Source organism: Dipodomys ordii, unplaced genomic scaffold, assembly GCF_000151885.1.
Source record: "Dipodomys ordii isolate 6190 unplaced genomic scaffold, Dord_2.0 Scaffold3, whole genome shotgun sequence".
Classification (NCBI taxonomy): Eukaryota; Metazoa; Chordata; class Mammalia; order Rodentia; family Heteromyidae; genus Dipodomys; species Dipodomys ordii.
Genome location: NW_012267219.1, coordinates 35,961,700 through 35,980,581, shown reverse-complemented (window position 1 = coordinate 35,980,581; position 18,882 = coordinate 35,961,700). Strand labels below are relative to the sequence as shown.

Genomic DNA, 18,882 nt, shown 5'->3' with positions numbered 1-18,882 from the left:
AATGCTGACTCCAGGCATAAACCCACACCCTCTGCTCTGAAGCAGTGCTGTGCCAGAGACACAAAGTAAGTCCTCTATGTAATTCTAGTTTTCCAGCAGCCATATGTTCACGTAGATCTTACTGCCCCAAACCCAATCATGTAGTTCATGTTGCTTCGCCTCATTTTTATCCTTTTCAGTTAGTGGTGGTAGTCAATTGTTCTTGGCAAATTCATGTTCCTTCTTCATTATTGCTAATTTTTAAGAACAGTACTAAAAAACTTTAGTAAGGCTGGCCTTGAATAAGACCCTTTAAATCCCTACCGAATGAGAAGCTGGGATTACAAATACCACACCCAGTGGTTAAAGTCAGAACAAGTTAATTCAATACTTAAAAGTTTAATTCAAGTAGCCAGTGAATGTTTGTTGGGAAGAAGACAGAACAGAGTATGATCCATCCATATTACGAATAACTTAGAAAACTGTATATAATGCTGCCCTTTTTAATCTGGTCCTGGAGTGCAAACTCTGGGCCTGAGCACTGTCCGAGCTTTTTGCTCAAGCCTAGCACTCTACTACTTGAGCACCACTTCTGGCTTTTTCTCAACCTCCTGAGTACCTAGGATTATAGGCGTGAGCCACCAGCATCCAGCTCGATTTTTTTTTTTTTTTATAAGCACCAAAATCCTGTGAACTCACTTTTTCCATATTCTATCTAATCAATCTTTCACTGTAAAGACCCTGAATTTCAACTACCGTTTCAGCAAAGGCAGAAACCATGGCACACAGATAGCCACAAAGAACTCCCACTTCAAAACGGCCTTATTTTCATGTGAGGGCGTTCATGACATTTCATTCTGCACCTTTACAGGGTCGGCTAAGACAAAAAGTTCATACAACATTTGTAACATAATGAATCTCTTAAAATTTCAGGTTGATAGATCCACAGACTCAAGTGTCAAGGGCCAATGTAAGTACCTCCTAAGTCACCTGTAAACACAACACTTAAACAATTTGCCAAATTGTCCATCATGAAGAGTCCATTATTTTCCATACCGATTAGCTTTGTCTGTTTGAATTCCACTTGTGTGATTGTTGAATCTGTTCCTTTCTCTCCTTAGTTTGAACTTACCAGTGTCACACAGTTTGCTGCTCATCAGGAAAACAAGAGACTGGTTGGCTTTGTCATCCGTGTTCCTGAGTCCACAGGAGAAGAGTCTCTGAGCACATACATTTTTGAAAGCAACTCAGAAGGCGAAAAGGTCTTCTTTTTTCTTTTGTAAATTCTGTAATATTTCAGTTGAAACAACTCTACCTTTGATGCTTTTTTTGCACAGCCCATTTCATAGCTTAGTCAATTATTCTGTGCATCTCTGGCCAGTTCAGTAATGCTACATAGGAAAACTCTACTCAAAAACAAAAAAGACTGTTAAAGTCTTCCCTTGGGAAAATAAACACACAATAGGTTAAGGACTGAGGGTATGGGTCAGGTAGTAGAGAGCCTGCTTAGAAGTGCAAGGTCTGGTTTCTATCCCTAGTACCATCACCCCTAAAGATCTAATTGTTTAGTAAGATATCAAGAAATGGTAAAAGTAGTTTCTTCCAGTAGGCTCAACAAAGTCAAGGTACAGGACAGCAATAAGGGAATCTGAACCATTCTTGTTTCTAAGAATGTGATGACCACATCCAGTTCTTAGAAATTCATCAACATGAATCATTCCAGGACTGGAGGCATGGCTCAAGTAGTGGAGGGCCTGCCTTGCAAGCTCAAGGCCCTGAGTTTAATCTTCAGTACCCCCTGCCCTAAAATTAATCAATTGTTCTTTTCTTTTTTCTTCAATCGTGAGGCTTGAACTCTGGCTTGGGCTCTGTCCCTGAGCTTTTCAGTTCAAGGCTAGTACTCTATTATCTGAGCCATAGCTCACACTTCTGATTTTCAAAGCCCAGGCTGGCTTTGAACTGCAATCCTCAGATCTCAGCCTCCTGAGTAGCCAGAATTACAGGTATGAGCCACCATTGCCCGGCTCTCAATCCTTTTATTACATGTCTGGTTGCCACCCTGTATATGAACATTAAGTAGCTTATTATGAGAGGGAAAAAATGTTCTGTTAGGAATTTTAAACTTTGGATTGACTTAAGTTTTCACTCACCTGGAATATTTTGTCCATGGCAGTAACTGGTAAGAGGAGGTCAGTGGTGTTGAACTGCATGAAACTTACCTGCTGTAGCCAATCCAGTCTGCCATGTGGATGTGAGCAGTCGCTCACATACTCTCTGTGCCTAGAATTTTTCTAATGCATTTCGACCTTTGCCAAACACTACTTTTCTTGTCTTTTGCAGATATGTTATGCTATTAATTTGGGAAAAGAAATTATTGAGGTTCAAAAGGTAAGGAGAATTTCAGTGCTGGTTTAACAACTGCTCAAAAGATGTCATACAGTAAAATTCTCAAAAAGGAAGTGATGCTTCTGAGATACTGTAAATATGTTTAGCATTCCCTTTAAGCATTCTATAACCACCAGACATCTGTGACCAGCTGCTTAAACACATTCACTAACACATCTGTACTTAATAAGTAACACTGTCACAGCCCCTGTCTTGTTAATTTTCTTGCTTGCATACTTGTTGGCTAGATTTCTTCTCTTTCATAGTAAGATGATACAAACTTAAGTACCCATCATGTGCTCTATAGCCTAGCTCCTCAGAGGATCATCACAGGCCCAGCAGCAGAGAGATACCACGCGGGAACTTACTAGAAATGATCAACTCAGCTCCCTGTCATTCAGCACCTCACCGTCTTTCATACATCCATCAATATTTGAAAAGACTAATTGGTATAAGAAAAATCCTGGAAATATAGCTGTGAATAAGCTCTGTCCCTTCCCCAGGTGGCTTCTTGTTCCACAATGTCTGGAAGAATTTTTGTAGTAATAGAAGCTATCTAAATGTGCATTATTTAATATACAAAGTGCACATGGCTAAAAAATAAATTTTTAAAATTTAAATAATTAACACATAAGCTACCCTATGAGTGCACTTAGCAACATACCTGATATAACTACAAGACAGAAACTTATTTGTAATTGGTTTATACAGGGATTGAACCCAGAACTCATCCAGCAAACACTCTAACACATGTGCTATGTCATCAGCCTTTTTGTTTTTTTGAAATAGTGTTTTGCTAACTTTGTCCCTGCTAGCCTCCAACTTGTGATGCTGTCTCCCTGGGATTGCAAGTATGTGCTGCCATGCCCAGTTGGTATAGGTCAGAGGTCAGCATACTTCTATAAAGTGGCCTTTATCTTACGGGCTTATCATCTCAACTCAGCCAGTGTATGAACAAATGGTCATGGTTATGCTCCAGTACAACTCTTATTTATAAAAACAATTGGGACCAAACTGGTCAGTTTGCCAAACTCCTCCTGATAAAGACTAAAAGACAAAAAAGAGATTTAAGATAAAAGATAGGTTTTGTGAAGGAAGTTCCCCTTTGGACTCTATTTTGGAAGATGGTTATGAATAATAAATGACATTCTGGCTGACAAGAAGAACTTAGCTGAGATTCTAGAAGTAATGCCCTTGCGATTTCACACAGGTTAAGAGCAATAAGGCAGATTACAGAACACACTGAAAGGCCAAGCCAGGGGGGAGTCTTAAGTACATCTTAAGCTTTTTCCTTTTTTTCTCTCTTAAACTTTCCTAACTTCAGGATCCAGAAGCACTGGCTCAATTAATGCTGTCTGTACCACTAACTAATGATGGAAAATATGTACTGTTAAACGATCAACCAGATGACAATGGTGGAAGTCCAAGTGAAAATAGAGGTGCAGAATCTGAAGCATAACTCACTGGGGTGTGTGGGGAAGACACACAGAAGGAGAGCTACCTCGCTAAGGGTTCTCAACTTCTCTGATGCACAGGCACACTGACCTGGTTTCAGAATGCTGACAAGCGTTTGTGGAATGTACCCCTCGATGTCTTGCTACTGAGACTTGGGAGGGAGACAATAAGAAATGGGTGACAACGTTCCTACTCTCTACAAATGTTATTTTAGGTGCTTTGTGGTAAGTCTTTTCGATAGACTGCATTATTTAGTGCTCAGAACAAAAGCTATGAAAATGCATTGTTCACTTGGTTTGGATGTCATCTCCAGTATCTTTTGTAAAAATAGCAAAAGCTGAGATTTAAAATTTAATACTAAATATTTCCTATTAATATAATCTATTTTTGTATTTTACTTAATGAATCTTAAGTGCCTGTCATTCTTGATGTAATTACGTTCAGTCTGTCTTATAACGGGACCTCACAGCATTACATTACTCTGTAGTTAGGTGACAAGCAGTAGTAGAGATGCAGGTCTAGTTCTGATAACTTCCAGACATTATGCAATAAAAAGAGTAGCAGGTGAATACCACAAAAGATGTTTTACAAGAGACTCTTAGAGAACCAGCCTTCATTCAAAACTGTAAGGTACTCTTCGATGTGACTTTAGTGGGTATTTCCTGTGGCCAGGGTACAACTCTACTAGTTCCTGTTTCTTCTGAGCCAGACCCTCAAGTAAGGGACCAATTAATTTTAAAACTTACTTGAAGCACAGCTGCTTGTGGGGCATGGTATAAAGTTTTATTTCTACCCTGGTATTTTTGGTTCCTGGAGCCAATCCACTCATCTATCCCCCCTAATTATGAAACAAGTGTAAGGATCTTGAATTGGTATAGTGTGTTTAATTGTAGCCAATTTCAACAGACTCCTTTTATCTTTGTAATATTAACATAGCAATAAAAATTACCATTCTGTATCTTTTACTTGTTGTGGTTATTTTCTAGATTATCCTTAGAAGAAAAAAGTAAAGTCAGTTCTCTAGTTCTAAGTTAATACCCCCAAAAAAGATATAAAGAAATCCTAGAAAAAAAGACTATAAAATACTTCTACTTAACATGTATAGAACATTTTTTTAATGGTAAACGAATCACAATTTTCACAACCTCTCAGGATGCTGGAGAATCCATTCTTTTCATGTGCATACTATGGGAGGCATGGTGAAAGATCTACACCAGTATGAGATTCTACATTGTCAAATTAGTTCCGTGTTCTTCAAGGACTTACCAGATTTGCACAGCATCGCTGTATTAGATTAGTAGATCCTCTGACAGGCTGAGCTAAAAGTCCCCTGGAATTTCTCAGTGGAAGAAATGGTGGAATGGGAAAATTTTCAGTATTATTATTTGAAATCTTTGACAACCTACTAAACTGTGCTTAACATCTAAAAGCCTTGCTTTAAGACAAAAACAAAAACACTGAAACTTACTTTAAAAAAAAAAAAGTACTGAAATTTCCCTAACTAAAAGAAGGTATTCCAAAATGTCTACAACATGAAGCTGAAAAGACAATCGAGCCCAAATCTTTAAGGCTCATTACAGTCTACGATTTACTTTTAGTGAATGCAGCATAAAAAGTAACACGAGCTGGGCGCCAGTGGCTCACACCTGTAATCCTAGCAGCCTGGGCAGGAAAGTCCCATGAGATTCTTATCTCCAATTAATCACCAGAAAACCAGAAGTGGTACAATGGTTCAAGAGGTAGAGTGCTTGCCTTGAGCTGAAGAGCTGATGGACAGCGCCCAGGCCCAGAGTTCAGGCCCCATGACCAGCAAAAAAAAAAAAAATAATAATAATAAGTAACATGATGCCATCATTTCAGCTTCCTCAAATTGTAGACATTGACAACCATAGAAGACAGAAGGGCAGCAATTAGACATTTCTCTAGCACAATACTCAACAAGATTGCATCTCTGGTATCCAGGGTAGTACTTAAAAGGGTCTCAAATTGTGCATGGAGGTCCCTACCTGTAATACCAGCACTTGGGGGACTAAGTCAGAAGATGCATAAACTGGAGACAGCCTGGGCCACACAGTAAGTCCCTGTCCTCCCTCGCTAAAAAATATTGCCAGACAGTAGTGACTCATGCCCATAATCCTAGCTACTCAGGAAGCTGAGATCTGAGGATTGTGATTTGAAGCCATCCTGGGCAGGAAAGCCTGAACTCTAATCTCCAGTTAACCTCCAGGAAGCCAGAAGTAGTACTGTGGTTCAAAGTGGTAGAGCCCTAGCCTTGAGCAAAATGCCCAGGAACAGCACCTAGGCCCTGAGTTCAATACCCAAGACAGACAAAGTAAAAATAAAAACCTTGTTTATCAATATTTCGGTTTGATTCATGTTTATAGATAAAACACTTCTGACACACTAAACAACACATACTTAGGGTCCCTTTCCAGATGAGAATTTGAAATAACTTCATGTTGGTTCTTTTTATTTGAAAATATGAAGCTATGAAAAGATCCAAGGGTGTTTCTTTCCTCTATAGGAAAGAATACAAAAGTTCTTCACCTGTGATACACAAGAAGACCCAATGCCAACGTTATATTTATGTATAAATGAGACATGCATAATAAAGCATTTTTAAGAAAGGCTCTTGCTATCATGAAGATGAGGACAAGTGAATGTGTATGTGTAAATGTGTGTGGTGCACTTGAGTTTGGGTTTGAGCTCAGGCAAGTGCTCTACTAAAGTGACACCTCTAATCCTTTTGCTTTAGGTTGTTTTTCAAGTGAGTTTTGTGTTTTGCCCTTGAAGACAACCACAAGCAAATTTTTGCTTGGAGATTACTTGTACTTTGATTTAAAGGGACTTCAGAAAGGTTCATATTAAATACTGGCTTAAGACATTCAAACTTTGACACAGACATGCAGAAGAAGGAAAGTTTTGAAATTATATTTATTAATGTTTTTATACATACTGTATTCTCTTAGAATTGGGGGGAGGGGGAACCTCCACTCAAGTGAGGTAACAAGCGTGCCATCTTTTACAAAATTTGATTAGAACAACAATGGTATGGTTAGTCTTTAATTCCTGAGGATTTGAACATTGCTAAATTTTCTGTGACCTTACAACTAATGCTCAAATTAATTTTTAGATTATAATGTCTACAATATATTAACAGTAATGTTAGCAAAAAGAAAACCATCATCATTCATCCATGTATGTATTAACTCAGTTGTGAATATATGAAGTCCTGTTGCTCTGCAACCTAATATCATTTATATATTTGTCATTTCAAACATTGTAACTCAAATATATGGATGTATAATTTATCCATGATAACTTCAATGACATTATTTTGAACTAAAGGTAAAATAGTCTGACTTTCTCCTCAATTGTAGGTATCTGGCAATGAACCAGAGTGTTCACTCTAGGCATCTAGAGTCAACAGTGAACTCTAATATTGATACAAGAATTCATTTTCATGTGTTGTAAAAAACAAAGAACATATGACGCTCTTCTAATCAAAACTTCCTGTTAAAGGGGATGCTTTCAGGAAGTCAAAGAAGAAAAATACAACAATACTGTTGCTACGAAATATTGACTATAATTTGATATAATCAAATCCAGTATCAATATAAACATTTATAATAATGAAAATATAAATTAGAAATTATGCAGCATGCTTTAGGGCCATTTCTACAGTTAATATGAATTAGAAATATTAAATGCCTTTAGTCCGTCCGTTATCCATTAATTCAGTAAGCCACGTCTACAAAATAAGCAAAAACCATTTCCTACATATTCTGTTTCCTCTGACTTAACAGTGAAAGCATTTATTTGGGGCTGGGAAAGCTACCCTGGACGCTAACCGATAAATACGGGCACTGTATGCCCGTTCCAGAATCTGCAGTCAGAGAATAATGTTATAATTCTAACAATGTTAGAATTATTTCCAAGATTTAGCCAAAGAAATGTTTAACAAGCAAATGTAATAGAAAGACCAAACATCTCCCAAAATGATGTATTACATACAAATTTTTAAACTTTCCTTTTCGTTATAAAGATGTCACTTTATTGTACTTTAAAAGGCCATGATTAACCCACTTAACTAACGGACCTTTACAAAAATAAAGCTAGTAGCTTACTAGGAACTAAATTTACTCAAAATCTAATACTTTTTTAAATTAGCAAGTGATTTATTATTAAGAGTTTTATCCTCACAGTGGTAAATTTTTAAAAGCCTGCCAACAGTGCAATTAGTATTTAATTGTATCTTAAATTATGACTGATGAAAAGAAAAATTCTGCCCAAACCATCACCAAGATTTTGTTTAGTGTAGAAGAAACCTGAGTTTGGATGTAGAAGTTATTCAATTTTTTCTGGTATCATACAGACTGCCTTCAAATTGAAAAAAAGCTTCAAGCAGGACTCTATGGCTTTATCTGAGATTTTGAGTATTAAGTAAATCTTAAATTTAAAGCAGTTGTTGGAGGTTAAATGTTCCCAAAGCAATGTAAACTAGTTTCAAAACGTCTCATCAAAGACATCAGCAGCTCTTGTGAGTCACATGAAATTAATAACGCATGATCATCAGTTCTACTGTACAAAGAATACATAACACTTGTGCCTCACCTCTAGCATCAAAGCCATTTTCATATATTATTTTCATAAGCATATTAATATGTATGCTTCATGAATTTCAAGCTCAAATCTTTGTTTTAACATGTTTACTGGCTATATAAAATATATGCACTGACTTTGCAATGAATGGAGATACAGATGAAAGACCTGTGTAAATATGAATTACACACAAGATTATAAGAGATCTGAGGCGACAGTTTAGGAATTCAGATCTGTCCTCCTCTAACTTCATTTTAACTTACTGCTCCTAGGAACATCTTCCAGCCTAAGGTCCAAGCAGAAGTCCAATTTTAAAATCTTATTCTCAGTCATTGAAAAGTAGAACTTTCTAAGTTTTAACTTTAGAGGGCTGCCTTAAAGAGCTGCAAAATGTAAATACCTTCCAGATATGCATCCCAGGAAACAATTCATAATAGTTTATAACATCCATTTCAGTGGTAAAAGTTATGAGCCAATTCTGAAGACTTCATACCATCAACCTCATTTCACAACAGGATCGGCAGTCACAGTGCTGTCAGACACATCTCCATTGCCTGTTTTAGTTTCTTCTGGAAGCGTAATGAAAATAACAATGGACATATTTATGTTCATTTAATAAAAAATGAATTAAGATACTAACATTTGTGAATGTTACACTGCTAAGTTGTAAGAAAAGTTTACACATCAAGTATTTCTTAATCACAAATTGTATCTAGCTTCTTTTGTTGTTTTTTTTTTTTAAAATATAGGCTACAAACTGGTAAAGGCTGACTGGTTCTTAATGGGAATGTGGAGTTGAGAAGTTAAGAATTGCCTCTGGGGTGGGGCTTCAGTCTGCCTGGATTCCTGTCTCCTGTGCAGTTTTGATAGCCCTCATAGAAGGAAGGCATGCACTCCCACTTCCTCCAGGAAAGCTGTCACCTTAGGGTAGGTACCCTGTTATAACTGAAAGAAACATTGTCCAGAACAAATAACTTCCCATTTTCTAAAGCAGTTTTTTTTATTGATTTGTGATTAGAATGAATTTTAACAGTACTTTGAATGTTCTTCACTAACAGAGGAAAACTATTTATGTAATAAGCAACTTTGATTACCTCCCGGAACAATCTTCAGCTAAAAATACAGTTTTAAACAGAAAAATGCATGACCTGGACATGTGAGTGAGATGTATCAAACAGAATCTTAAGGTTCTGAAAGTTCCTTAAGAACAGACCAAGCCAGGCACTGGTGGCTATATAATCCTAACTGGCCTATAATCCTAATTGAGATCTGAGGATCTCAGTTTGAAGCCAAGTGGGGCAGGAAAGTCTGTGAGACTATTATCTCCAAGTAAGTACCAGACTATTTTCTCCAATTAAAACAAGAAGTGGAACTGTGGCTAAAAGTGGTAGAGCACTAGCCTTGAGCAAAAAAGCTCAGGGACAATGCCCAGGCTCTGAATTCAAGTCCCATAACTGAAAAAAACAAAAACAAAAAGTAGACCAAAGAAAGGAGTCTCACTGCCATGAGCCTGTAGGATTAGGTGGTAGATTTTATTTATTTACTTATTTGTCTTTTTTACTTGCAGGGTTTTCCCAGCACTACTATATTCCTGATATCACATAATGCAGGAGCAAACATAAGCAATAACTGAGTTTCTCCACAATTTAGATTATACAAACACAAATTCTTGAAAATGGATTCACTAGTTTATCCTAGTCCTGGAGCCAAATATAATATGCTCAAATTTCCACTTGGTAAATATTGTCTTCCAGATAACAGGCAGAAATAATTTTTCAAGTACATGCTTACTATGTAGGTCTAGTTTCTAAAAATATCTGGATATGTTCTTAATAAGTAAGCAATATTAGTATTTATGAAGCAATCAAGAACAAAGTTGGTCATATAAATGATCTTCCCAAATGAGTTACATCACTGACATGTTAAAAAGTAGGGAGAGTGATTCTTCTATCTTGATTTATGAAAAATTCATTAGTATAAAGAAGGAAGAACAAACATGAAAACTTTAATGGTGAACTAGATATGACCATCCAAGCAAAGAAAAATAATACATAATTTCCATGACAAGAAAAAGTAAACATCTGTTCCTCAGGAAAAAACAACTGCTCCTAAATGACATATCTTATATCATGGAGACATTGTGGCCACTAAGTGATGCTTTGGATTCATCCTACATACAGCACAATATTGAGTCCTTAGTGTGACTCAACTGCACTGAAATGACTAGCAGTTATGGCTGCGCTGCACTTGGACTCTCCAGGCCTAAGTAGGAAGGAAAGCAAGATGCTGCTTACTGTGGCACTGACAGCCAGCCCTCATTTTAGACTTCTAAATACCTCTCCCACCCATTAAATCAACATCAAGTTGGCAGCAGCTTTTTCTGCAGCAATGTTTAGTCATTGTCTCCTAATTTGTTCCTTCTAATCTGATATAGTTTAATTGTGAAATAAAAACTGGCTTAAACTTTATTTCAATCAGAACATGAAATGGATAAGAACTTACAAGGTTACCACAGAGTGAAAAGAGTTTCCACTGCACATGATTCATATGAGCTTTACTTTTTTAGAAGACTTATTGTCATATAGGACTTATTTCAATATTATTTTCCAAAAAGTAAGGAAGCTAGAAATGACCGGAGAATGGGGATATTCATTTGTGTTGATTCTTAAAGAGATATGTAAAGATTTTTCCACCTTAAGCCACTTACTGACCTTCCTTCTCTTTCTTTTCTTGGTTCTCTTCAGCTGCAGTCTTATCTGCTCTGAAGAAAATTCTTGCACTGCTCAGTGAGAAGTATAGCAGTTCAAACTCCTATGTAAATAAATATAAAAGGGGAAAATACTTAGAGCAAAATACCAAAACTATTTACATCATATCACATTACTATTTTAAAAAGGTATCTAGCTGGTGCTGGTGGCTCAAGGCTATAATCTTAGCTACTCAGGAGGCTGAGATCTGAGGATCGTTGTTCAAAGCCAGTCTGGGCAGGAAACTCCATGAGACTCTTATCTCCAAATAAACCACTAGAAAACCGGAAGTGGCACTGTGGCTCAAGCGATAGAGTGCTTGTCTTGAGCTGAAGAGCTGTGGAGGGACAGCGCCCAGACCGAGTTCAAGCCCCACGACCACCCAAAAAAAAAAAAAAAAAGGTATCTAATTAAACTGAGTGCTAGTGGCACTGAGTGCTAGCGCCTGGAATCCTAGCTACTCGAGGCTGAGATCTGAGGATTACAGTTCAAAGCAGGCCCAGGCCCAGAGTTCAAGCCCCAGGATCAACACACACTCACGCGCATACACACAAGCTTTAATTAAAATCATAAATATAAGAAACAAAACTAAATAACCTATCCATTTTTGAAATCAAATAATTTCCAGGTATCATTTATATCTAAAATGTACTCTTTTTACCACTATTTATCTCACTTGTTAAAGTGGCAATTTCCATATGGCTTCTGGTTTTCAGTTGTCAAACATAATGATTATCAAAAAGTCAGTCAAAGGAGAGTTGATTCTTTTCTTCTTCTACCTGTAGATAGACATCCAGTCGCTTCTGAGTGAGATTCATGGTTTGCAGTAATTTTTCATCCTGACTAGTTGATTGTACGTTCTGTTGCTTGGCAACTGCTCTTATCTCCTTTATGTATTTCTCTCTAACAGACTGGAACCAGTGAAGTGAATCAAACTCTTGGTACTGATCCAAAAGCTTTAGGATGTAAGCCACACCTGTAGTCATTAAGCAAAACCAAAGTTAAATTAACACTAGTTCAGAAGTTGTGTTCTCTACTCCTTTACCAATAACTCCTAGCACTAAGCTAACCTCTTTTAAATCACATTTTGCAGCACAAATAAATTTACCAGAATGGCTAATTGTTCCTTTAAAAGAAGACATAAAAGTATCAAAAACTGAAAGAAACCAAATAAGAAAAAAATAAATTAACTTGCCCATAAAAATAATCCGGAGAGGGGCTGGGAAGGTGGCTCAGTGGTAGAGCGCTTGTCTTGCATGCCTGAGGCCCTGGGTTCAATTCCTCAGCACCACATAAGCAAAAAGAAAAAAGCCGGAAGTGGTTCTGTGGCTCAAGTGGTAGAAGGCTAGCCTTGAGCTGAAGAGCTGAGGGACAGTGCCCACGCCCAGAGTTCAGGCCCCACGACCGGACCCAAAAAATAAATAAATAAATAAATAATCCGGAGAAACACAGCTATGTTAAGAAAATAAAATCTTCCATTGCTAAATAGCAAGTGAAGCAGCAAGGAAACCAGGAACAACACCTGGGCCCTGAGTTCAAGACTCAGGGCAGGCACAAAACAAAAATAAAAACAGAAAACACCTGTAAAACTTTAACAAAGGCAAAGCCTATGTATCAGATTAAACCAGACAAGTGATCAGCAATACAAAGGTAATAGGTATTAAATGATAACTAGCAATGACAAAAAATGAGTAGTTTTAATCTATGGCCTCATTTTAGAAAGTAAACACTGCTCATTAAAAAATCTGTAAAGAGGGGCTGGGAAGGTGGCTCAGTGGTAGAGCGCTTGCCTTGCATGCCAGAGGCCCTGGGTTCGATTCCTCAGCACCACATAAGAAAAAAGAAATAAGCTGGAAGTGGTGCTGTGGCTGAAGTGGTAGAGCGCTAGCCTTGAGCTGAAGAGCTGAGGGACAGCGCTCAGGCCCAGAGTTCAGGCCCCACGACCAGACCCAAAAAAAAAAAAAAATCTGTAAAGAGCAAAGCCCTATTTCAAGCAAATGTTTCTAGAACTCATCATAAGGTAAACAAAAAATTAATAGGAAAACAGCTGCATTAAACTTACCCATAGCAAAACCATCATCAGTAAAGGCAGCTCCAATTTTATTTTTTTTATTTAACTTCTCCTTGCAACTAATGGAATGCTCTACAAAGTTGAGGGTCTAAAATGGAATAAAAAGATATTAGGGAAGCAACTATGCTAACCAAATCTTCAGAATTTACTATTTTCAAGACTTAATCTCTTTTAGATTGCTATACTTCGATTTAAAACTTTTGCCCCAAATAGTCCCTTGATAAAAACACAAATCTACACAAAAATATGTCTCTAATGGCTCTTCTTCCCAAGTCCTTTAAATATGAGTATTCCCTCAATCACTACTTAACCCTAGCACTGAGTCTTATATGGCAGTACAGTATTACATATACTCTGGAGATGAGAATGCTGAGCTTAGGGAGAGTATCTTATCCCAGTCACACAAAGTGAGTGTGGAAGCCAGAAAACCAAGTCTCTTTACCAAAACACTCTTACCAAAACAGTCCTTATTTCTGCCTACTCAATACATTCTCAAAACTAACTATCACATTCTCGGTTAAAAAGAATTAGGGGTTTTAGTTTAGCAGTACTTAGGGACTCACACTTCTTAGGCTGGCAATCTATCACTTAGTCCCACCTCCAGGCCAGCTTTGTGCTGCTTATTTTGGAAATGGAATCCAGGGACTGCCTTAAGTCACAGTCCTCCAGATCTCAGTCCCCTGAATAGCTAGGATTACAAGCATGAGCCACAGGTATCTGGCTAGTTCTTAGTTCTTTGCTTCAAGGATGAATTCCCCCCAAATAGTACTACTATTGAAAATTATCTTAAACCATTTGTTCAATAAATATTTGCTAAAGCTTAGTAAACATGAGGCAATTAACTGTTTAGGATTTTTAAAAAATCAACTGTCATCTAGAGTTCTCAAAAGGCAACACAAGAGATGGGTGGCTGTGCTGCCTAAAACAAGATGCCACTAGTTGCACATAGTAACTGAGCTCTAGAAAACCACCTTTTCCTTTTCTTTTCTTTTCTTTTTTTAATCTTTTTTTGTCAGCCATGGGGCTTGAACTTGGGGCCTGGGGCCAGTCCCTGAACTCTTTTGCTCAAGTCAAACACTAGCACTTTGGGCTATAGTACCACTTCCAGTGGTTAATTGAAGACAAACTTTCCTGCACAGGCTAGCTTCAAACCATAATCCTTAGATGTCAGCCTTCTGAGACACTAGGATTACAGGCATGAGCCACTAGTGCCTGGCAAAAACATACATTTATTTTGTAAATTTTTAATTCATTTAAATTTCAGTAGCCAGATGTGGATACTAATGGACAACACAGTCTATGTGCAATTTATGCTATAAGGAAATCAGTTCTATTTATCAAACATTTTTCTTTAAAAAAAATCACTTCAGGTTCTGAAAATACTCACTAGAGGAGGAACAATGATATAGAAATTTCGAAGATGTATGTTCTTGGGCCTTCGAAACTCTGGTGCAAAAACATCGACAAGCATTTTAAAATATTCTGTGCCTTCTGCAGAATTTCGTGTATGATCACTGAGGACAGAGTCCAAATGCCTACAAATTAAACAAAAATAGGTACTCCTTGGCTTTGTTTTCAAAAGAAGTTGTGTCTTTTTAAAACTCCTTTTCTTGTTAGGTTGCATTAGTATACTCAGAAAACACTATGAAATTTCTATGTCCTGGGGCCTGAACTCTGGGCCTGGGTGCTGTCCCTCAGCTCTTCAGCTCAAGGCTAGCACTCTACCACTTGAGCCACAGCGCCACTTCTGGCTTTTTTTCTTTTTGCTTATGTGGTGCTGAGGAATTGAACCCAGAGTCTCATGCATGCAAGGCAAGTGCTCTACCACTGAGCCACCTTCCCAGCCCCCTAGCACTGTTTTCTTAACAAACCTAAAACCTATCTCTTTGTAATCAATTTGGGTTCATTTTAAATCCCTTCCTCTGAATCTCTTTACCTAAACTTAAATCTGGCCTTCTTTCAACTTTTCTCTTTTAACCTTCAGAAACATTAGGTGCTTCTGCTCCTAAAACCCTCATGAACAAATTGTACTTCCAAATTGTATTGCTCTCAAGTTACAAGTCACAAAATCTCTCTTTTGAGGCTCTCATGATCTATCTACAGATAAATGCTCTTCATCCAAACACGAGGTTCCATCTCGATAAACCTATTGCCAATTGTATGCTGTAACTTACATTGTTTTCTTCCCCTCATGATTCCAGGGCTGACTCAGAGCTACTATTGCTGCCACTGCCAGTACCATAATATCTGCTTCAAAACTATTGCTGGTTGTCATTTTTTAAATATTATATTCCAATTATATTTAAGTAACTATACAAATACAAAGGGGTTAACATTCAACACGTGTGTTTACACTGACACCAAATTTGTATAATAAAAACAGCACTGGTGGCTCACACACATAATCCTAGCTACTCAGGAGGTTAAGATCTGAGGTTGGAAGCCATCCCAGGTACTAAAGTCCATGTTACTCTTATCTCCAATAAACTATTCAGAAAAAAGCTGGAAGTGGTGCTGTGGCTCAAGTAGTAAAGTACTAACCTTGAGCATAAAGAGTCTTAGGAACAGCACCCAGGCAGGCTCTGAGTTCAAGCCCCAGGACCGGAAAAAAAAAGGCATATAATTTATGTTATCATCTAATCCTCTCTCTTTTTTTTTTTTTTTTGGTCCGGTAGTGGGGCCTGAACTCTGGGCCTGAGCACTGTCCCTCAGCCCTTCAGCTCAAGGCTAGTGCTCTACCACTTGAGTCACAGTGCCACTTCCGGCTTTTTTCTTTTTGCTTATGTGGTGCTGAGGAATTGAACCCAGGGCCTCAGGCATACAAGGCAAGAGCTCTACCACTGAGCCAACTTCCCAGCCCCTCTAATCCTCTCTTATGTTTTACATAAACATGTTTTAAAACTTCCAAATTTAATTATTCCACAAAATGTTACCTTGCTGCTTTTAATGTTTCTTCTGCAAGACCTTCCTCTTTTACTAGTTCTTCAAAATTTACAATATCTTCAAGATCAGGCACAAATCTATTTGGGGAAGGAATTTTTTAAGGCCAATTACAACACATGAAATTAACACAGATATAAAAGTGCTACAAAATCTTTAACTATGTATTTAGAAAGAACTTTGCAAGTCAGTAAATTGTTAATATGACTGCTTTACTTCCAAATCAAATTTTAGATCTCATCACATTTTAAACCTTAAAATAAGGTAATCTTAAGGTTCATTCATAACCCAATCTGATAAAACAAATCATAATCTTAAAAGAAAAATATTTTAAAGAGTCTAATGCAGTCAAAATTTAAGAAAAAAATAAAGCGAGTAGGATTAATGGCTTTTTCTGCATTTTATTTAAAATTACATTAATGAGAACAAACACTTTATAATATCACTTATAACAAAAATTGAAGTACATATTTCTTTTTTTTGGGGGGGGGAGTCCGGTCATGGGGCTTGAACTCTGGGCCTGGGCTCTATCCCTTAGCTCTTCAGCTCAAGGCTAGCACTCTACCACTTGAGCCACAGCACCACTTCCGGCTTTTTTATTTTTGCTTATGTGGTGCTGAGGAATCGAACCCAGGGCCTCATGCATGCAAGGCAAGCGCTCTACCACTGAGCCACCTTCCCAGCCCCAAAGTACATATTTCAAATGGCAGAAACAAGACAAAATGATGATGTGTACATCCATACCTAATGGCATTGCTGCTACAATGAAGACCACCAGATCTTATCATTCGTACATAGCCCATAGCATTACCTTTAAAACCACACAAAAAAGCAAATATTTATATAAACAACTCTTTAGGCAGTAATACGTTTATTTTCAGTAGTCAATTACACGACTTTCATACCTTAATATTCACCTATTTTAGTTTTTATTCCATAAAAAGGAAAACAATAGTTTTCTGCACATAAAATATAAATATGGTTACATTATCTATGTAAAAATATAATTATTTCAATTTGAAAAGTAAATTCATTAAATGCTATTATGTTAAGATGATCACACACACACACACACACACACACACACACACACACACACGAGAGAGAGAGAGAGAGAGGGAGAGAGAGAGAGAGAGAGAATGGGCTAGGTATAGTGGTCCATACCTGTAATCTCAGCTATTTGAGAGGAAGATAGGATTTGTAACCCAGAATCCCAACAAAGAAAAAAGTCATGAAGACCCTATAAAAAACATCCAGCATGGCAGATAACTCCTGTAATACCAGCTACATGGGGGCCTGGAGGGTAAGAGGATTGGACTCTGAGGTCACCCAGACAAAAGAAACCTTATCTAAAAAGAAACTAAAGCAAAAATAAATGTTTTTTAATCTTTTTAATTCCTCCTTTCTTCTAAAAGTTGTAACTGGAAAGATGATATAGAGAGGGGTTACAGTTACGTAAGTCAGGTAATGACATTTCCTTTTGAGCAGTGTCACCCCTTCCCTCACTTTCTCTCAGTTTTTCCCTCCTGTCCCCCCCCCCCACCACACAAGGCTGAAGAGTTTATTTTCAACATGGTGTCTAGTGAGTATCATTGCTGCATTTGCTTACCCTTTGTTCTATCATCTCAATGCTCTCTCTTACCCCCAAAACAGATAAAATTTACAAACAAAACAGGGAACGGAAAATAAAAACATCAACAAAAGAGAACAAAACAAAAAACCTCATTTTTATGTCTTGTAATTCATTTTGATAAGTATCATTTTATATGACCCTATATCCAAAACTATCTTCTCCTAAGAATATCCTCCTTTGCTCTCACTGTGTGAATGTCTAGAGTCCTGTATAATTTATCATGTCCCAGTGTATTTTTTGTCTTCTACCATCCATTGTGTCTACTTGTAGATTTATTGGTACATTTCAGTTACAACAAATGAGGGAAATCATGCAACCTATGTTTCTTTATTCTACGAAAAAGGGCTGGGGTGTGCCTCAAGTGGTACAGTGTTTATTTAGTACAAGATTTTGTGTTGAAACTCCCATATGCATTACCAGGTGAAAGCCAAACTGGTGGCTGTCAAATTTGTATCTGTAGCCTTGACTCCTCTGGACTTGTGAGCTTCTTTTTAACCTAGGGCTCACACCTACATTCTAAGAAGAATTTGAAGTTTTAATATGTGCACACTAAACTCAAGATATTTATTTCTAATTACATTTCCTTGCTCAGAAACTGACAATACAATTCTCCTAGCTGCTCAGAGTTAATACCCTGAATTATCCCAGATTCCTTTCTTTCCTTCACAAATCCAATCCAATCAGTGGGTAATTGACACTGGCTTGCCTTGACAATCTAGCTAGAATCCAATCCTCTTTCACCATCCTCACAGCTATCAGATTATTCTAAAGCACTATATATCTTGCCTTGGCCACTGCAATATGCGATAGTATCCTGATTTCCCACTTAGACCGTTAGCAAACTGCTATACTCCATGACCTTTTTTCTACATACTCGTTGAACTTTTTTGGTATACTAGTCTGGGGCTTAACATCAGGGCCTAGGTGCTGTCCTGCAGCTTTTGTACTCAAGGCTAGTGCTTTATCATTTGAATCACTGCTCTATCTCCTGCTTTTTAGTGGTTAACTGGAGGTAAGAGTCTCACAGATTTTCCTGCCTTGGCTATCTTTGAACCATGGTTCTCAGATCT

General features: G+C 37.6%; 2 protein-coding genes across 4 annotated transcripts in view; one reads left to right on the top strand and one right to left on the bottom strand.

Moving 5' to 3' along the window:
• Positions 1 to 4,777, top strand: part of Appl2 (adaptor protein, phosphotyrosine interaction, PH domain and leucine zipper containing 2) — a 41,842-nt gene extending 37,065 nt beyond the window's left edge. The window contains exons 18-22 of one of the 3 annotated variants that reach the window (XM_013022676.1): positions 913 to 949; positions 1,101 to 1,241; positions 2,320 to 2,367; positions 2,672 to 2,813; positions 3,689 to 3,836. In XM_013022676.1, coding sequence (XP_012878130.1) covers positions 913 to 949; positions 1,101 to 1,241; positions 2,320 to 2,367; positions 2,672 to 2,813; positions 3,689 to 3,735 — 415 coding nt within the window. In that variant the 3' untranslated portion in view covers positions 3,736 to 3,836. Of the gene's footprint in view, positions 1 to 912; positions 950 to 1,100; positions 1,242 to 2,319; positions 2,368 to 2,671; positions 2,814 to 3,688 lie in introns of all 3 variants that reach the window. The other 2 variants (XM_013022692.1, XM_013022684.1) reach the window with 2 other exon arrangements.
• Positions 4,778 to 6,734: 1,957 nt separating this feature from the next.
• The window catches only part of Kiaa1033 (KIAA1033 ortholog), a 62,009-nt gene continuing 49,861 nt past the window's right edge, over positions 6,735 to 18,882 (bottom strand). Inside the window, exons 25-31 of the mRNA XM_013019114.1 lie at positions 16,924 to 16,990; positions 16,173 to 16,259; positions 14,627 to 14,774; positions 13,231 to 13,327; positions 11,948 to 12,144; positions 11,133 to 11,232; positions 6,735 to 8,990 (exon numbers count right to left, since the gene is read on the bottom strand). Of these exons, the coding sequence (XP_012874568.1) occupies positions 8,923 to 8,990; positions 11,133 to 11,232; positions 11,948 to 12,144; positions 13,231 to 13,327; positions 14,627 to 14,774; positions 16,173 to 16,259; positions 16,924 to 16,990 (764 nt within the window). The 3' untranslated portion in view covers positions 6,735 to 8,922. The remainder of the gene's footprint in view (positions 8,991 to 11,132; positions 11,233 to 11,947; positions 12,145 to 13,230; positions 13,328 to 14,626; positions 14,775 to 16,172; positions 16,260 to 16,923; positions 16,991 to 18,882) is intronic.